The sequence below is a fragment of the Scomber japonicus genome, chromosome 13 (genome assembly GCF_027409825.1).
Source record: "Scomber japonicus isolate fScoJap1 chromosome 13, fScoJap1.pri, whole genome shotgun sequence".
NCBI lineage: Eukaryota > Metazoa > Chordata > Actinopteri > Scombriformes > Scombridae > Scomber > Scomber japonicus.
The window spans coordinates 7,840,376-7,861,207 of record NC_070590.1 but is presented as its reverse complement, the minus strand read 5'-3'; the positions used below and the strand labels follow the sequence as shown (position 1 = coordinate 7,861,207).

Here is a 20,832-nt window from a genome sequence, read left to right as displayed (position 1 = left end):
GGATACAGTCTCAGCACAATTCAAAAGAAGCAATTTGCTCATTTTGACATCCGAATCTAGTTTTGGCTCATCACTGCCCCCTGTGGCCGATTGGTTAAAAAACAACACACTGCTGCGTCCATGTTTTGTTGCAATTTTGAGATCAGAGCACACATCACTTTATAATTACATGTTTATGTGTAACTGTGTGGTTTGGCAAATGTATGCTGGGTAAACTTCCCCACCTCTAAAACCACTGACATTTATCAATAAATCAAACTTTATTTATACAGCACCTTTATACAGGTTAATGTAGTTCAGTGCTTCACAGTTGATTGATAAGCTGATAATGAGACAGAACAAGTCCAGAACAAGGAAAACATCAAGTTTAAAGGAACAAAAATGTTGCATGAACAAAAAGTAAAAAATGCACACAAAAGAAAAGAATGATTAAAAATAAATAAATAAATAAATGAAGTAAAATAAATGAGAGAAAATACAATAAGAGAAAAAGTGTATTAAAAGTTAGATTTAAAAAGACAAAACAAAAGTAAAAGGAGAAAAAAGTTAGAAGAACTATTAGAAGAATAAAAGTTAGACTAAAACTTGGTTACAATGGTAATGGTAATAATAATAATAAAATAAATAACATAAAATAAAGCAGAACAAAAGTTTCAAACATCAAAACAAATAAAAAGAAAAATATATAAACCAGGCTGAACAGGAAGGTTTTGAGTTTACTTATGAATATGAAGAAAAATCAACATCTAAACCAAAAGTGAAAATATAAAATATCTGGATAGTAAAACTTGAAACAGGCTTGTGAAAAAAATCTTGTTTGTGTCTCCAGATGCTGGTACCAGCGGGGAGGAGCCCAGCGAGTCTGTGGCCGAGCCTGTCACGGCAGCATCGTGTCCCGCCACAGCCTCGCCCTCTGCCCCCTCCGCTCCCTCGGCTCCACCCCACCACCCGATGGAAAACCACTCAGGTAACCTCAGCCCCGTCAGCCCCTCCCCACCCCCCCTTCACCTTTCATTTCATCTGCCTCCTTCTCACCACAGCTCCTGGAATGCCACCTCCTCCTCCTCCCCCTCCTCCTCCTCCTCCTCCCACACAACCCTCACAGCTGCCCCCCGGTGCCACCCAGCACCCAGCACCCTCCACCACTACCACCTCACACGTTGTCGGTTTTTTTCAAAGGGAGCTAAATAAGCTGCCACACGTATGAAAACCACTTTTCTTAGATACTTTATCCTCCACTCTCCCACTTCCAAACCTTAAAAATCCCCCCCACTCCCCCAACTCTGACCCCACTGTAGCTCTTCTCTCCCCCCCCGTCCCTCCGTCCCCCTCGAGTCTCACAAAGACTAGCTCTCATCTGTGAAACGCACCATGTATCAGCTGCAGTAATTTGAACCGAGTCTCTCATGCCAGCGTGGAAACTGAAAAATGAAGACTGATGCATTTTGCACATTTCCAGATTTTGAGTCACCTTGTCCTTTAATCCCACTACCCACAATGATTAGAGCTAGTTAGTTAAACAAATCCCAACTCCCCCAACAATCCTACCCCCATCTAACACTGACCTACTGCCCATAGACTGAAACAGCTCCCACCTTTTTTAAACCGTAGGTGCCTAGAGTAAGGATACCAAGAACATTTGAGTAGACTACACTCTCTTTGTAAACTTCATTCAAGCCTCATTTATCAAGTAAGTCATTAAAAATGGTTTCCGGTCCATTTTATTGTAATTAAAGCTTCGTAGAAAACTCAAAAAAGCTTATTTACCTTATTTAAATAATTAAAACAACTCAAAAAGAAAATTTAACTCATAAGTGAGGCCTTTTTTTTTTCACATTTGAAGAAAAAGTGCTTTAACGATACTACAGAGATTGGAGAGTCTACTCATGTGATCTTAGGCTTTAGCGTTTAAATGCTTTTCAAGGAGGCGTTTTGTTTTTATTTTGTTGATTTTTGATTGTGCTTTGTTTAAGTTTTCTTTTCTTTCGCAAAAATGACCTCTAAAGGAAAGAAAATGAAGGTAAGTGCAGCAAAAATGTCACATTTTAGCATTTAGTTCCCGTCACAAAGCTCTCTGATACATATCTCGGTGTTCTGACTTGTTTATTTAGTAGAATAAAGACACGTAAAGTAGAATACATGAGGGATTGTTTCACACCTAAGTGCAGCTGCAGTGTGGGAAGATGCGGACTTTTGCCCAACTATTCAAATTAAACGTATTTCAGTGTGTTTATGTAGATGATTGTCCCACTCACAGCTTTCACAAACAACACAATGAAAATGGAGTTTTGTCATTTCCATTTTCCTGTCCAATGGATCCTCATTCAGACATTTCTCTTGTTTCTTGCATGATTTCACTTAAATGTGATGCCACAAAACAAACACTATCTTACACATGGATTATTCGCTCACTAAATTTAGCTCTAAGGCAATATATATATGTATTGGGATTACCTCAAAAGGAGGCCTCAGTACAATAAGAAATGAGTAAGCTAGAGGCTATTACAAGATTTGTAACAGTGCTGCAATGAAATAAAAACATAAAGCGGGGACAAAAGTCATAATTTCCTACTTTAAACATTTTATTTAAACACAACTAGGTTTTAATGTCTAAGATAAAGGTTCACAGCTTAACAGTTTTCATGAGGATTTGTGGTGATTTTTTTCAGGTCCAGATAAACATTTCTAATAATAGTTGTCATTAAGTACGAGCTGTGAAAGTCTCTGAACATCTACGTTGTCATGGAAATACTTTGGAAGTATTACAATGCAACATATTCTAGCTTTGTCAAGTTTATAGTGTTTTGTCCCTGTGTTATTTTGCAATAGGACTTACGGTTGAAGTGAACATCATAATTTTAATAAGAATATTTCTTGATATTATATATATATATTTACAGTATTACAATAAAGAAGGCAAACTCACTTATAAAAGTAATATAATGAACTTTACTCACATCACAAGAAATTCTTCACAGTTGAACTTAAAACTTGAGCTCATTTTATTTTTTTAAGGCAGCTTAAAATCATTCATTTAACTTTTATACAACCAGAACACAACATGCTATTAATACGTTCCTCTTATTTTGTCCATTTCCTTCACAAACAGGAAGTAAACAGAAGCTTTTAAATGAACAGTTAAAGCTTTACAGATGTAATGATTACTGCAAAATTATGTCGGGAAATGTTTGAAATGTTTTTCTTGAACAGAGTTGACTTTTAAATGATTAACAACTTTGGCTTATACCATTTTTACTTCAATAATACTGTAAATCACATCTTTGTATTCTTCTGTTGTATAAATATGTGAAAGCAGCCGTGTGGTTTCCTTCTCTCATGTTCTTTTTGCGTCTTGCAGCTGAAGCTTTGTCGCCTAGCGCTGCTCCTCACAGCATCAGAAGATCCTCTGAAGGTAAGGTGGAACATATATTATCAGAAGCCACTGATACAAATGATCTATCTAGTATGCTCTGTTAAATCCAGTCTATTTAGCTTTGTCTGTTACTCTTATTATCATGTTGGTACTTCACTAGTTAACTGACAAACACATAATAAAAACAGAACAAGTGTTATACCAAGGACAACATAAAGAAAAGAAACAAAAACAAAGAAGAAATTCAAGAAAATGATAAAAATGTATTCCAGTGCACGCAAGAAAAAATAAGAGTGATAATAAAATTGAGACCAGTGTACGCAAGAGAAAATAAAGAAATTAAACAATTTTATTAAAATACAATAAATAATAGAACTTTTTTTTATTAATTAATTAATTAAATAAATAAATACTCCACATATAGATCTAGCTATAAGCAAACAGTATAATAAATAAGAGAAAATACAAAATAAAATGAATAAATAAATACTCCACACCTATAGACCTAGCTATATGAAAAAAGTTAAATAAATAAGAGAAAATAAAAAATAAAATGAATAAATAAATACTCAACCTATAGATCTAGCTATATGAAAACAGTAAAATAAATATGAGAAAATTTTAATGAATAAATAAATAATCCACCTATAGACCTACAGTAGCTATATGAAATCAGTAAAATAAATAACAGAATAAATAAATGAATAATCTACCTATAGACCTAGCTATAAGAAAACCGTATAATAAATAATAAAAAATAAAAAATAAAATGAATAAATAAATACTCAACCTATAGATCTAGCTATATGAAAACAGTTAAATAAATATGAGAAAATAAACCTATAGACCTAGCTGTATGAAAACACACAAACGTTATTTTTATTACCTCTATAGTAATTTTTAATACTTTAATATGTGATGATGGATTTTACATGAAGTTTCTACCTCAAGAAATTTTTTCCACTTTGTTTTTGGACTCCAACCTTTACCATCCGTCTTTCCTACGTCTGTTTGTTGTGCGCCGCTGTGATTAATATAGTGCGCAGTCAGTTTGTCATCACCGGGTCAGCGTAGGACAGCTTCAAAATTTATCAAAACAAAGTTGGCGAGGGGAGAAATAGTGATGTTCACAGGTGGGAAGTCTCTCACTAACCTCGCTTAGCTCTCATGTAATAATTCTCATCTGGTGTTCGTGGTGTAAATATTCTGACGTTTTCATTTGTTCGACCTCAGCAGGGAGTCTGGTGGAGGACATCGGTGAGATGATTCTTCAGCTTCGGAGACAAGTTGAGAGCCTCTTCAGCATTAAGTACGGTAAGCTACCCCCCTTTACCTAGCGACGGAGCTTAACCCCCATTCATACCAGGGGCAGGAATTAATGTCGGTCCCATTTATCTTTAGCTCCTCTACATGTACACACCATTTAGCCAACGTACGACTGGGGAAAAGTTTCAAGCTTTTAAAGTCTATTTGAATATTAATATTATAACATTTAAGTTTTTTAATAATTGAACACATCAGAATTAGTCGGCTCACAGAGGGCCAAAAATGTAGGGCATGAAAAAGATGAATCTGTACGTCGTTAAATGAAAGCATTAGTGTTTTTTTGGCTGATCTGATTACTGTTGGAAGAAAACAGCTGATCAATGACATCAGTACTGTGAGCTTACTCATCTCTAATGATGTAAAAATATGATTATATCTTAAAATCCAGGATAATATAAATGAATATGAGGGGTGAAGAGAGAGGTGAGGGTAGATTTGGTGTAATGTAAACAAATAAAAACAGATAAGAGTGATATTTTCTACCATTTATTACAACTTGAGTCCTATTTTTTTCATTTTGGCCATCGTTTCCATCGGTTATAATAACTGCTGAGATCTCAGAGCTCTGCAACGTTGCTATTAATCAATAAATCAATCAATCAATTAATCAAACTTTATTTATATAGCACCTTTAATGCAGGTTAATGTAGTTCAAAGTGCTTTACAGCTGACTGACAAGCTGATAATAAGTGTAACAAAAAGAAACAAATAACAAAGAACAAATAACAAATGAAAAATCTAAAATTAAAAGACATTTAAATATGATTAAAAATGTTCAATTAGAAAATGAAATTAAGCTAAAAGAGAATAACACTGATAAGAACAGGAGATGATACACTAGAAAACAAAACACAAACTCAAACTCATTACCTAGCAATAGGAAATCATCTATTTTTAGCAGGTTTAGCCACATTAAAAAAACCTGCTGATACGTGCTAATTTTAGTGATTTCTTTGAAAACAATAGTCAGCCGCCCAGATGAACAATGAAATATGTTTTTCTTGTTGTAATCGTTCATCCTGTTCTTGCTAACCATCAAGAGATTCTTTCGTAGTGCACTTTTAATGTAAGTGATGGGGACAAAAGCATATTTAAACATTTATTTGCCAATATGAGCTGATCAGATCAGTCAAATCAAGTCAATAGTCGTATACTGTTATTTTATAACTGACTGCTTCATCCTCTAGATCATCCATTTGTTCTCCATGCCTGATAAAAAGTTACAGTGCAGAAGCTAAAAGAGTGTAAGATATTAATCCTAAAGTTGTGATTTAATTAAAAGCAGTCACAACAGAAAAGTCTTCAGACGTCATTTAAAAGAGTTGAAGCAGACCTGTACTCCTTTTGGACTACAACTACAGCAAGTGTGGTCGGTTCAAATTGAACTCCACTCTGAGCAATTAACTTTATTCACTACAATGTTATTACTGACTGTGACCAATAATGGCCAAAACTTGCTTAAACAAGATCTTAATTGTAATAAACTGGAATGATCCTTTAATGAATTATCAACACAGATTGTATTTGGACACATTCTGCTCGTTGGTCTCTGTTAATCTGTCGCTGTCTCGTCTCGTTGCTGTCCTCAGCTGATGCTCTGGGCATCCCTGATCCAGGCAAGGTGCCCTACTCCAAGTTTCAGATGTACCCAGAGGATCTGTACGTCACCGGGCTGCCAGAGGGAATCTCCCTCCGAAGGCCAAACTGTTTCGGAGCGGCCAAGCTGCGGAAAATCCTGGCGGCAAGCGGTCAGATCCAGTTCATCATCAAAAGGTGAGAGCACGTACAGGAAGTGATAGAAGTATACTGAACATCACTTAATGTCCTCGTTACCTCTTTTATAAATACTCTGTTATCCAGTACTTTCATATTAATATTCAAACAAGGAATTAAATTAATACACTTTATTGTTGTAATAATTCTTATTTCTTCGTCTCCAGGCCCGAGCTGCTGACCGAGCAAGTAAAACAAGAGATGCCTTCCATCCCCATCTGTGATGCAGGTGTGTCCCAGATGTTTTACACCAAATGTTAAAGGGGTTAAATTATGGCATAAATGTGAAGTTAATATAGCAAATATAAAATAAAAAATGAATGTAATGTTGAATGACATTGTTTTGTTTGTTTTTTGTATGAGGTAAAAAAAAAAAAAAAAAGGCTAGCAATGAAAGGCTTTACTTCTTTAAAAAAAAAAATAGACGATTGACGGAAAATCAATCAGCAATTATCTTGACAATCACGTTATTGTATTGTATTACATTTTTTAACATTCGGTGGTTGCAGCTTCTCAAATGTTAATTGGAAGTTTTTCTGTGTCGAACTTGACAGAAAACTTACTTTCTTTGGATTTTGGACAATTTATCAGACAAAACAAGACATTTTGAGACATTTTGAGACATTTTCACTATTTTCTGACATTTTATAGACAAAACAATATAATTGAGAAAATGGATCAACAATAATAACAGTTACTAGTTGCAGCTCTAATGTATTTAACTGCAAATAACTGAATAAAATGTCCACTTCTACATGTATTACATTTTCATTTTAAGCAAGATTAAAGGCTTTTTAAAAACTTCCAGTCCATACATTAATCAGGAAGCCATGTTTTTCACTAACGCTGTGCAATAAATTAGACGTTAACCTTAAAGCCACTTTGTGCTTGAATATGTAATTATTTACAGCTATTATTTCTAATTCTATTTTAGTCCCATTATGTGGCCTACATTAAGCATTTGTGGATTTAGATTATGCAAATAGGAAATGTGAGCAATTTACCTGCAAGTTTCAATAGCAGCTATGTTTGAGTGTTGTTCTCTACACAATAAAGGCTGTGTGTTTTTAATGGAAGTCAAACTACCATGATGCTTTGCGGCTCAAGGCTGTGACTCAGTGGATCTTTGCTTGTTGTTGTTATTTTCTCTTTTTGAAGGTTTGGTAAAAAAAAAAAAAAACTTTCTGTAAATAAGAGAAACTTTTGTCAGAGGTAAAAAAAAACTGGATTTATTCCCATTAATGCTTCTGGATTAATGTTTTGGTGATCATTTAACATTTAACATTCTACACGAGCATGTTTTTTTTATTCTGCTGGACACACACACTATACTGTACATTACTAGAAGGCCCTTAATCCTGTCCCCACTCCACATATTCAAATATTTAAAGCTTTGAAGCTAAACTTGTATCTTTGCATTCAGCAGGCAGGCTGTGTGCAGAAAAATCCACCATCTGGAAGCTCATAATGCAGGTTTAAGATGCTGTTTGCACTGTCCTCTGCATGCTTGAAATTAGGAGGTCGAATCCAGTTCATGCACTATTTTTAAAGCGGCTCTTTCAAAGGAAAAATAAACTCCTTGCAGCTTCTCTCTACCTTTTTTTATTCGTGACAAAGCTCAGCTGCTGCAAGAAGGAGAAACTCGCTTAATGTTGGTTGTTTTCAGTAAATGTAAAGAAACGATTGACGAAAACAAAGATTTAACCTTTACTTTTTTTTCCCCCCAAAGAGCTGGCCACCAAGGACGCAGCACAAGTAACAGAGGACACTGCAGCAATATCCAAGAGACCTGGATTCTCAGGTACGCTCAAGCTTCAATTTTCACTTTTTAGCCTCCTGCTTTGAGTTATTGATTGATGCTGTTTGTTTGAACAGAAATAAGCTTTTATCACCTTTAACTTCTTCAACAACCAAACAGTGAAAAAGTCTGAATAACTGCAGCAAACGTGGATTCAAAATAAAAGATGTCATTTGTTTTCTGATTTGTCTCCAGAATGTTTGGAGTCCAAGCTGTCCAGGATCGACCTGGCCAACACGCTGCGAGAGCAGGTCCAAGACCTGTTCAACAGGAAGTATGGGGAGGCATTGGGCATCAAGTACCCCGTCCAAGTGCCTTACAAGAGGATCAAGAACAACCCGGACTCAGTCATCATCGAGGGTCTTCCACCCGGCATCCCCTTCAGGAAGCCGTGCACCTTTGGATCCCAGAACCTGGAGAGGATCCTGGCAGTCGCTGACAAAATCAACTTCACCATCACCAGGTGAGAAACGCACGACACATGATCATTTAAACAGCTGTTTCCTATAAGGCTGCTCAATTCATCGAAATTTGATCGTGATTAGGGGCCAAACGATCTCAAAATGAATAAAATCGAGGGGAAACGATTTTTAATAATAATGAAATAGCGCTCAATAACAAAGGTTTTATTTTGAAAAGCTTAGACAGGAAGCCGCCACAGCTCCGTTAGTTTGACAGAAGCTGAAACACTCTGCGAAATATTTTAACTTTTCCAGCCTGCGTGAGACTAATTATTTAAAAAAAATATTAAAAACCAGGATGTGATGTGTGAACTATCGTCATGGTAACTCGCTCAGCACTAATATCTCTAAACATTTTCTGCTGTGTGTTGCGTTAAGCGGCAGATAAAAGGCTGCTGCTTGGAGAGAAAATTAATTAAGCTGAATGGACAAGAAATGCATCGTGTTTCTAAAGTTAAAAAAAATCGTTTTAATAATCGTGATTTCAATTTTGACCCAAATAATCGTGATTATGATTTTTTTCCATAATCGAGCAGCCCTAGTTTCCTATTATTGTGTCCCACTCAAACAGGAAATGTAAATAATGTTTCATTCACACTAAGAGCATGACTAATTTATAATTAATTTTTGATTGACAGTAACCATTTACAACAAGCTCTTTTCTCCCACACACACACTTTTGACTTGTCATTGGAGGAAAAGCTCAGGTGTTACTAATTACGTTAACAATGGCTCTTTTCAAGCTGTGTGTCCCAATAAACCATGACAGTGTGACAGTGTGACAATGTGTGCAATACCACGACTGTGACATGTGGCTATGATGTACTGTATAAACTGAATAGTGCACAGTTAAAATAAACCATTGCATAAAGGTGTTCATTATTATTCATTTAAAATTATATTAAAAAGAGAAAAGTGGCAAATATTAATTTTCCGAGTATCTGGAAGTACATTATTTGCTTGATGAATTACTTGTAGAAGTAATTAATGAATCAAAATACAGGAAATGGTAAAGAAATTAAGAAATAAAATACATGTTAATCGTTTCTTACTTTGCACCGAATGACACAGTGGCTAGTTTAGATTAGAAAGCGGCCACCTTCCCTCTTTCCCTCTCATTTAAAATCAATTATTACCATTAAAATACTAATGCTTCTAATAGGGCTGTCAAATGATTAATTTTTTAAATCAAGTTTAATCGCAGAATTTCCATAGTTAATCGTGTTTTGAATTGCATGTTTAAAATCCTGTTATGTTACATTTCAAGGCAGTTTTAAGCCCATAATGTAAAGCATTTCTTACCAGAGTGTCTTAACTGGGAATCAATCACGGCTCTGCTGCGACTCCCACACTCCAAAATGGTACTTTGGTGGAGCTGAGGCTTGCTTGGCTGCACCTGGGTGTTTAGCGTGGAGGTGCTAACTCAAACTCGACGTACTCCGGTGGTAGTTAAACTCCGTTTGACACAGGTTGCATTTTACTGTCTGGAAGTTTTTTAAAGTTAAACAAGCCGTTCAAAAGTCCAGTAGCTCTCTTACTTTCCATCAGCGCGGTAGGTTTACTGCAGGAGGCCACTTCAAAGCATAGCGTTACAGCTAGAGGAGCCGTCTACAGGTGAGTAGAAGGGACAAAAAGGCTTGCAAAATTAAAATGCGATTAAAAAAAATTAACGCATTATGGATTGCATTAATCTAATCGCGATTAACGCTGACAGCCCTAGTTTCTAAACAACTTTGATATCAGGTTACTGTTTTAGAGAAGCTGAGACTCAGCTAAGGCTCAAATAATGTACCTTAACTGTGATATTGTGGCCTCATTGAGTTTCACTGTGCAGAATTTGACACTAGAAGGATATTTTCACATGAATCTACTGAAGAAGGAAAGTTTCTCTGTGCTCACCTTAAACCTGAGTTAAAGACATGTGCCTACAAGTATGATTTGATCTGATTTGAAGTTTTGTAGCCAATCCTGCTTCCAGTACTAAACTTCCACAAGCGTGATGTAGAAATTTGACACACACACACACACACACACACTGAGAATGGATGTTACAGTTAAGTAGGAGACATCTTTCTGTCCAGTAGCTTAACTTTTGAAATATTCTAACAATATAACAGTATTCATATTCATAGAGTCTGGATTTTTAATGAGGGAGACGGAGGAAACGTCATTTTGATTGAACTTTTTTATGGAAAATTCACATCAGGCATAAATTATTATTCAAAAAATAGTATTAATATGTATTAAACATGTCTGGAGGGGATCACATAATGAAAGAAAACATACAAGGACAGCTCTCAACTTCCCATCATGTATGCTTTGATATATAATACATATTAAAATACTATATAATAATCATGTTTTGCTTTACCATGACTTTAAAATGACGTTTTTTTTTTTTCTCTGCAGACCTTTTCAAGGACTCATTCCAAAACCAGGTACGAGCAGGATTTGATTTCTCAGTCATAAAGTTTTGATTAATGAACCATAATCTCACACAGACAACTAATATAAATGTCATATCATTAAAGCAATATATCATTCATCATTTTTATTACCAGCACCTCGACGGGTCACTTTACTAAAGAAGGCCTACGCCTCGATAAGCGGTGAGTTGAAAACAGCTTTTTATAGCATCCCCGGATTTTTTCCTGCTGTTGCTTCACTTTTTATCTGGAATCCTGTCATTAACGGATTCTCTTCAACCTGACAGACGATGACGATATAAACCGCATGGGGGAGAAAGTCGTCCTTCGAGAGCAAGTCAAGGAGCTGTTTAACAAGAAATATGGTAAATAGATTTGGGTTCTTGTTGTGTGATGCATTACACTGAATTTGAGCAGCTTTCATGCAGATTTTATAGTACTGTAATCAGACTTTTTGAGCTTCACTGTGCAGAGTTTGACAATAAGGAGCTGTTTTTACATTTACTAAATCTTAAATTTAAGGCGAGCACCTGTGAGCATTGGTGACATCACATGGTCTAAATAATCAACGTATGTGCATGTACATTAAGAAGCGACATTTCAGTGAAGTAGGAGACATCTTGTGCCCAAAAGTTCATCTTTTGAAATGAAAAATAAGATAATTTATTCAGTCTTTATTAGTCTCACAATAAGGAAATGTACAGTGTGACAGCAGCAAAGTGGAGAGCAAAAAATAGAAAGAGCATCAATAAAAAAAACATGGGATGGATGGATGGATGGATGGATGGATGGATGGATAGATGGATAGATGGATAGATAGATAGATAGATAGATAGATAGATAGATAGATAGATAGAAGGAGAGGGTGAATAATGAAAATAAATAAATATTAAGTATTCTCTCTATACATCTTTAACCCTTACATGCTGCTTCCTATTCTGACTGGCTTAAGTATTCCTTTGTAATTATTAGTGCTTTCTTAACCACAGATGTATTTCGTGTTGATGGTTTTTTTTTTTTATTTGACACTATCACAGTGAAAATAGATTCACATTTACACTTTATTATGATTATTATGATCTGTTATCTAAAATGAGAACATAACATCCACAATTACTTCTGTTAATTTACTGAAAGTGAAGAAGGCAACGACATTTGAACAGTTGGCTTCATGATTTAAACTTTAACTTTAAACTTTCAAATGTATTTTAACAATATTTTATATTTTAGGCCACTATAGGAAACGTCATAAAATCTCAGGCCTAAATAATGTAATTTATGTGTTCTTTAATTGGGTCAAATTTGACCTGAACAGTATTTAAAGAGCAGGGACAACGGGCCTCATGCAAGAAACACTCATACAAAGACTATACAAGATATTTCTATTAGGTATAAACCTCTTTTAAAATGTTTATTATATCTATTACTATTTATAATGTTGCTTAGAAAACTATCACCCTGCCAACAGCTGCTTCACTTTCAAAGTTGCCGTCCAGAGAAACATCCTCCGTGACATTTTAACATCACCCACACCTACCGCTACCCGCTCCATCTTCATAACTGTCATGTCGACTCGGCCGTCTCACATTGTAGTCGTGGACAGCTTCGTTACAACAAAGAGTGTTTTTTTTTTTTTTATTGTTGGCGTGTAACCTCACATCAAACCCTTCCTCCATTATTTCTGTGACAGTACAGCTCTGCGATAACACTGTTGACAGCTTGGGAGTTTCTGATTTTCTCACTTCCACCTTCTGACATTGATAAATTTGCTCTGTTTTTTTTCATGTGCTGCTGATCCAGGGTGTGAATTTCCTCTTTTTTTTAAAGTCTTGGGTATTTTTTTTATATTAATGAATCTTCCACCATTAGAAGGAGAATAGCAATGTGCTAATCAAGTGACCAAAAACTGACTTGCATTGAATATTTAATTAATTTAAATGTGTGGTTCACTTTTCCTCATTTAATCTCGTCTATAAAAATGGTGCAGGAGAAGAAGAAGAAGAAGTTTGCCTAATAATAATATTAAAGCTATTTTTTGGGGCATGTTGATGATGCAAAAAGATCAAAGAGTGCAGTTACTCATGAATAGGTGGCATTCATCAACTCATGACATGTTTGTGCTGTTCACTCTCGCCTCAGTTAACACTTACATACTGTTCATATTCTGACCGCTTCTCAGTATCCCCCTCATAATTAGTCTATTATACCAAACCTTTAAACCACAAATCTGCATTTCAATTTCATAAATACCTCATCAGTCATTAATAAACGGGTGATTAATCCTTCACAAAGCTTCCAGAGAGCAGTGGGAGTGTATTCTTTAGCTTTCTCATGGAGAGAAGAAAAAAAAAATATTCATATAATAGCCATCATAATTGCAATTAATGTCATTGAATGTGAAGAATGAAGCAACATTTTTGAATGGTGAGAGATCAAATTTAACCCAAAACACAAATGTCCTGAAATGCTGAACAAATTTTAAGACCCTGAGAATGGATGAGGGGAGTAACAATTGGGAGAAAAACAAGAGGACAACTTAAGTATGAAACTAAGGATTTGTTCACTATTTGGATAGAGATCATCTGTAATTCAAATGCAATTAACAGAAAATGGACTCCACTGAATAAAAGGAAGCCTATCTGGAAAAGCAACCAAAAAACCTGATCATTAAACAAGAGCACTTTCTCAAAATGAGCATAAAGACACACAATGACACCGGCACCAATCCAAGTACCTTTTAAAGTGATACCGACACCAACTGAGTACTTCATTCGATACCCATTACACATTTTGTGCACTTTCTTTTATCCGGTGTAACAGGCGGGTAGTGTAGCCAAACTTTAGAGCGTTTAGGTGGCATCCATAGACCGTATGAAAGAAATGGACGTAACATCCGTGACGTCACCCATTGGTTTGTGGACTGCTGCTCGGAAGCCAATAGTTTAGAATCTAGGCAGCGCCATCTTGAAAATTTCAGGTGCATGCGGGGAAAAATAAAAACACGGATTCTACTTATATGGGCATGAGGCGTGGCCAAAATTTCACAAATGAACATCATACTGCATAGAAGAAGGCTTTAAACTAGCGATTGAGACCATAAACACATGTTGAAAACGTTTACTGAGGTTAGAAATCAAGTGAGAAGTTGGTGAATTCTCCATTGACTTGTATAGAGACGGAAGTCCTTTTGACACTAAAACGGTCGCCCCCTGGTGGCCTTTTGATAGAATGCAGTTATAACTTACTTCCGCGTTGGCCTTATTTCAGAGGACCAGAACTCCCCGCCTGGTGGCATCTTGGCTGCTGAACTGATAAGCGACTTCACCACCACAGACAGGTTGCTGCTGCTGTGACAGTGGGCCAATCACATGTCTCATTAAATCAAAGAACGCTTGCATTCATTGGCCGTGAGCAAGTCCATAGTCATATTTTCTAGTGCTGGGTGCAAAAAGGATCGATTGCAGGTATCATTTGACAGTAGATGTCGATACCTGAAAGGCATCAAGTAAAGAACAAAAAAAAACAAAAACACAGGCACGTAACAATCATAAAGGTATTATAAAGTGTTTATATTGCTCTCAGATGTAAAGAAAAATGGGTCAAATTTGGCTTGAGCATTATTTTTACTGTGTGTAAATATCAGAGAGCTTCAGGATAAGAGTACAAAACATGTTTTTTAGGAGGTTCTTTGTGTTGCTGTGGGTCCAGAGGGGTTCAAATATATTTAACACCAGAGCTGAAACATCACAGTTAAATATTACTGTGTGTTTGCAGTGAGCAGTATTATCATTATCCTTCTGTTTACTGTATATGACACACAGCAGCACACAACGCTACCATGAGAATAATTAGTTTTAGTTTTTTTACACATTCAGCTTCTTTTTTTTCTCTCTCTCTCTCAGGCATTCCAGCACAAACATTTACTTCACACACTTTAAACTCATCATTTCACAGCTGAAGTAATGAGTTCACCTCTTAATTGTATGTATTTTTAACATTTTTTTTGGGGTGGGGGGGGGGTCTGTTTGTCCTCTTGTCAGCATCTCTTTGCAGGTGATCAAAAAGCAACATTTCTTCATACTGTTGACCACATCGTCGTGTGTTTTTATGTCTCCAGGTGAAGCTCTGGGCCTGGACCGCTCCGTCGTGGTCCCCTACAAGCTAATCCGTGGCAGTCCAGAGTCTGTAGAAGTCAGCGGCCTTCCAGACGACATCCCCTTCCGAAACCCCAACACCTACGACATCGTGTGCCTGGAGAAAATCCTTCAAGCAGCAGATAAAATAACATTCAACATCAAGAGCCAGCTACAGTGAGTTTGGAAACACCTGAATATTCAGCAGCCTGTTTTTTGCCGTCACCCGCTACTGTGTATTTCAGCGGGAGTTTAGGGTTTCGCCTCCTGGTTGTTAAGCTCATTATGATTTATTTATGCTCTGGATTTAAATCCGGCCTCTGAGATGTCAACGAATAAATCTACCTCAGCAGCAAACGTAAATAATACAGAATACTTGAACAATATTTTGACATTGAAGCAGTTAAGCTATTATGGAAGAATGGAGGCAATGAATTAAATCGTGTAAAATTTTGGCTATTTTTTTTTTTTTAAGGTATGAAAATAGGTTTGTTTTGATTGTGTCTCACCTGAAATGAGATTCCTCTCTCTCTCCTTCTCTCCCTCTCTCTCTGTCTCACTCAGGCCTTTTGCAGAAATCTGTAGCCAGCCTTGTAACACAGGTAGGTTATTTATCAGAAGTGGAGCTGTGCACTTAAACCCCCCCCCCCACTGTATACACCTGAAAGTAAAACCATCTGCTTTCTCTCTCTCTCTCTGGCTCTCTCCCTCTCTATCTCTCTCTATTCTCTCTCTCTCCCTCCCTCCCTCCCTCCCTCCCTCCCTCTCTCTCTCTCTCACTCTCCCTCTCTCTCACTCTCTCTCACTCTGTGTCTCTCTCTCTCTCTCCCTCCCTCCCTCTCTTACTCGCTCTCTCTCTCTCTATCTCTCTCTCTCTCTCCCTCCCTCTCTCTCTCTCTCTCTCTCTCTCTCTCCTTCCCTCCCTCCCTCTCTCCCTCTCTCTCTCTGTCTCTCTCTCTCTCCCTCCCTTCCTCTCTCTCTCGCTCTCTCTCTATCTCTCTCACACTCTCTCTGTCTCTCTCTCTCTCCCTCCCTCCCTCCCTCTCTCTCGCTCTCTCTCTCTCTCCTTCCCTCCCTCTCTCCCTTTCTCTCTCTCACTCTCTCTCTCACTCTCTCTCTCACTCCCTCTCTCTCTCTCTCTCTCTCTCCCTCTCTCTCTCTCTCTCTCTCTCTCGCTCTCTCGCTCTCTCGCTCTCTCTCTCTCTCAGTAGGAACAGACGCCTCCACCAATCGACGGAAGCGCAAGAGAGTCCAGGAGAGCAACCGAGTACCTGCGTCCTCTGACCTGGGGATATCAACCAATCAGATTCCAGTAATGGTAAGTTTAACGGGATAAAAAACTAGCTAGACTCAAACTCATGAATTAGTAAATCCAGTTGCACCATTCAAACTAAAAACATCTATAATCTGTAATATTTTTGTATATTTGGGGTCAGATTAGGAAAATATGTATAGGTTTTTTTTACAGCTCTCAAATGTTAAAATGGGTTAAATTTGACCCTGAACATGATGTAACGGTTAAGCTTTGTGTCTGTCTAAGAATAATTATTAGATGACATTAGGTAAAGCTGTTAATTCAATTCTATCCAGTTTAGGAAATAATGTCAAAAATAGTTCATATTAACAGTTTTAATAAGAGGTTTCTCAACTCAATACAAATGGAATAAAGATGGCTGACCTTCCTCTCTCATTGCCTTTCTCTCTCTGTCTTTGTGTTTGCAGCAGTGGCCCATGTACATGGTGGACTACAGCGGCGTGAATGTGCAGGTTCCCGGGAAAGTCAATTACTGACGGACAAACCTCGACCTCAGCAAAGGGATAAGAAGAAAAAAAAAGAAGAAAAAAAAAAGGAGGAGTGTGTCAAAGTGATACTCCCCGACTCTTCCCACTTGCGACACTAACATTTTGTCAGAGTGCTGTGAGACTCGACAGTCTCTCCACAGAGTTTAAAGAGTTTGATGACCCGAGTGTTGAAGAACAGCAAGAATGTATGTGGATGAAATGTCGTAGGGCAAAAAAGCTTGACTTACTTTTCTGTCTCCTACATCATCATGGCAGTAATATATTTGGAGTTTTTTTTTTTTTTTTCATTTTTTGTTGTTTGTTGTTTTTTTGTTTTTTTTTTTACAAAAGCTGAAGACATTTCTTAAAGTCATGTTATTTTTGCCCTTTACATTTTACAAAGTGTCCATCCACTGAGGTCAAAAGTTGCGGGATCCTGCGTGTGGTTGCAATGTATTACTGACAAAAAAAAAAAAAAAAAAAAATCAACAACAAAAAAAAAACAAACTATGTCTTTGATAGCGATCTGGTTCCATAATATTCAGATATTTGTACTTTTTATTTATTATATTTATTAAAATATAACATTATGTGCAGGGATGTAAAATACAATATTCTGTTATACAGCTCCTTAAGGAACTATCACAACACTAACACTTCACCAACACTAATGCTTCTAGTCACTACAGGAATCCAATTAAACAGCAGCTATGAAGTGTCTTAATTGGTTGTCGGGGCGACCGCAGGCCATCAGAAATTACAGTTAAACCTGCAGTAAAAAAAAACAAGACCTTCAATAAACAGCCTTTTTTTTATGTTAGCATTACATTAACAATATGTAAAATATCTCATTTAAAAGTCAGCCTGAATGTATCATGTAAAGGAAAGAATGGTATGTTATTCTGCAATGACTGTCTCTGGACTAACGATATTTAATATGCTGTACCTTAACGCCAATTAGGCCTTTGAAATAAAATGTGTTGCCTTGCACTTTCATTTTGTTGGGAGCTTGTTTCTGATGTACTGCCGAGATGTCGGAGCTGCAGGGGGGTAAGGGGGTAGGGTAGGGGTGGAGGATGGAGGGTGGGGGGTCCACTTCAGACAGACTTCAAACTTGCCTTTGCTTGAACATCTTGGAAATTTCACTTAAGTGTTCACAAGGGGATTTTTTTTATTTTTTTTTATTTGGTTTTGGATAAATATGAGATTGAACAGCTGATGTGAAAACTGAACTTTCAGGTCTGTTGCAGAAGTGGGAAAACCTCAATTAAAATCCAGTTTCAAATTTCTTTTTGTCATAATGTAAACAGACTGTACTTATATAGAGCTTGTCTAGTCCTTTTTTACACTATATGTTACATGGACCCCAGGAAGAGTGGCTGTTGCCTGGGTAACAGCTAATGGGGATCCAAATAAATTAAACTAAACTAAACCCATTAATACACTGATGACTGGGGCACATGGACCCCAGGAAGAGTACAGTAGCTGTTGCCTGGGTAACAGCTAATGGGGATCCAAATAAACTAAACTAAATTGGGGCTACCAAGCAGGGTGCTCATCAGATAGAAGCTAAACATTCACACACCCATCAGGAGCAATCTGGGGTTAAGTATCTTGACCAAGGACACATTGACGTGAACTGGAAGAGCCAGGAATAGAGCCGCCAATCTTTTGGACGACCGCTCTACCTCCTGAGCCACAGCTGCCCTCTCTCAAATCTCTTCCTTTAGTTCAAAGGCCACATACAGTCCAGTTCAATCTCAAGTGGGCCAGACTAGTAAACACATTGCATAATAAATAGCCTATATATTATAACTTTACTATAACTATTACTACTATAGTTTACTTACTATAATAAACCATCTATTTACAAAACAGATAAACAGCCTACAAGTATTAGGGCCAAATATGTAAACAATATAATATAATTTAGGACTTTATTTTTTTTAAAGTATTTTTAAAGGTTCAATGTTTAATATATGAATGTTTTAAATATCACCACAATTATGTATTCATTGTATTCTGGTTCAGGATGGGGGAAAGAACCCTCTGAAGCAGCATTTTATATGAAGTGGGCTCCTCACAATTTAACTTACTCCTGAAATCTGGCATCAAAGTTATCCAGTGGGCCGGATTGGAGCTCTTGGTAGGACCGGTTCTGGCCCACGTGCCGTATGTTTGACACCCCTGCTCTAAACCCTTGTTGACACTTCCACACATTATTAATTCATACTGGAAACATTGCTGACACTTTAATTTCAGTCCACTTAATGTAGTATTTATAAGCAGTATTACTAAATGCTTCATAATGCACTGCAGTGTATTTTTAGGAAGACATTTTTTAAATTATAAACTATTCCATATGTTTTACTATATTGTCATTTATTATGTTTATACAACAGCCCTAGTTAATGATGAACACTTATATCTGCTAACAGCTACATTATAGTGTGTCCTAGTCAATAAACATTTACTTCTTCTTTAAATATACTGTTTATAAATGTTGTCACGTTACTGATGAAGCTTCTATTTTATCTTAATTGCAACATCTGGGCATCTGGCTTCAGGCAAATCCTCACTTACTCAGTCTGACTCATTCAGCCTCCTCATTACCAAGTCAAATTACTCAAGAGGTGCTCCAATGGTGGATGTATTAAAGGAGAACGTCTCCACCAGGCGTTCAACCCTGGTCACTCATTCCTCGAGTCCCAGTGAGTCCCAGTGAGTCCCAGTGAGTCCCAGTGAGTCCCAACCAGCTGCTTTTTTTGTCTTCCTAACACACTGATCATCAGTCTTGGTCCTTTTTTTCTCCTAACTGTCTAAAACCTAAAGTAATGGTCACCATATTTTTTGAGACATTAAACTTAATGTCATGGTTTTCAGGTTTGGTTTGCACCTGTAGGTTACCCTGGATTACATCATCATGACCAAACACTATGACATGAACTGAAGGGCTTTCTATGTGAGTGCACTCAAATGATGTTTTTTCTAGTTTTATCTATTGTGTGATTGCAGATTTCCTTACATGCAACTGGTTGGTCATTATCAATTAATCAATTAGTCTATGAAATAGTTCATAGAAATCACATTCATGACTTCTTAACTCTCCTGTTGTCCTTGAGTCAAGGAAGGCAGGAAGATGGAAGGAAAGGAGAAAGAAGGAAGGAAAGGAGGAAGGAAGGGAGGAAGGAGGTGAGGAAGGAAGGAAGGAAGGAAGGAAAGGAGGGTGGACGGAAAGGAGGAAGGAGGTAAGGAAGGAAGGAAAGGAGGGTGGACAGAAGGGAGGGAGGAAGGAAGGAAGGAAGGAAGGAAAGAAGGGTGGAAGGAAGGAAGGGAGGGAGAAGGGAGGAAAAAAGGACAGAAGGAAGGAAGGAAGGAAGGAAGGAAGGAAGGAAGGAAGGGAGGAAGGAAGGAAGGGAGGGAGGGAGGGAGGGAGAAGGGAGGAAAAAAGGACAGAAGGAAGGAAGGAAGGGGGAAGGAAGGGAGGAAGGAGGTGAGGAAGGAAGGAAGGAAGGAAGGAAAGGAGGGTGGACGGAAGGGAGGAAGGAGGTAAGGAAGGAAGGAAAGGAGGGTGGACAGAAGGGAGGGAGGAAGGAAGGAAGGAAGGAAGGAAAGAAGGGAGGAAAGAAGGAAGGGAGGGAGAAGGGAGGAAAAAAGGACAGAAGGAAGGAAGGAAGGAAGGAAGGAAGGAAGGAAGGGAGGAAGGAAGGAAGGGAGGAAGGGAGGGAGGGAGGGAGGGAGAAGGGAGGAAAAAAGGACA

At 37.4% G+C, this 20,832-nt stretch overlaps 1 protein-coding gene across 1 annotated transcript in view; it reads left to right on the top strand.

The window, feature by feature from the left end:
- Positions 1-18,055, top strand: part of gtf2ird1 (GTF2I repeat domain containing 1) — a 47,252-nt gene extending 29,197 nt beyond the window's left edge. The window contains exons 14-27 of the mRNA XM_053331785.1: positions 830-967; positions 3,359-3,412; positions 4,607-4,687; positions 6,289-6,472; positions 6,640-6,701; positions 8,202-8,273; positions 8,466-8,733; positions 11,141-11,169; positions 11,293-11,340; positions 11,445-11,522; positions 15,275-15,467; positions 15,855-15,892; positions 16,499-16,608; positions 17,013-18,055. Coding sequence (XP_053187760.1) covers positions 830-967; positions 3,359-3,412; positions 4,607-4,687; positions 6,289-6,472; positions 6,640-6,701; positions 8,202-8,273; positions 8,466-8,733; positions 11,141-11,169; positions 11,293-11,340; positions 11,445-11,522; positions 15,275-15,467; positions 15,855-15,892; positions 16,499-16,608; positions 17,013-17,081 — 1,424 coding nt within the window. The 3' untranslated portion in view covers positions 17,082-18,055. The remainder of the gene's footprint in view (positions 1-829; positions 968-3,358; positions 3,413-4,606; positions 4,688-6,288; positions 6,473-6,639; positions 6,702-8,201; positions 8,274-8,465; positions 8,734-11,140; positions 11,170-11,292; positions 11,341-11,444; positions 11,523-15,274; positions 15,468-15,854; positions 15,893-16,498; positions 16,609-17,012) is intronic.
- The last annotated feature ends 2,777 nt before the right edge of the window (positions 18,056-20,832 follow it).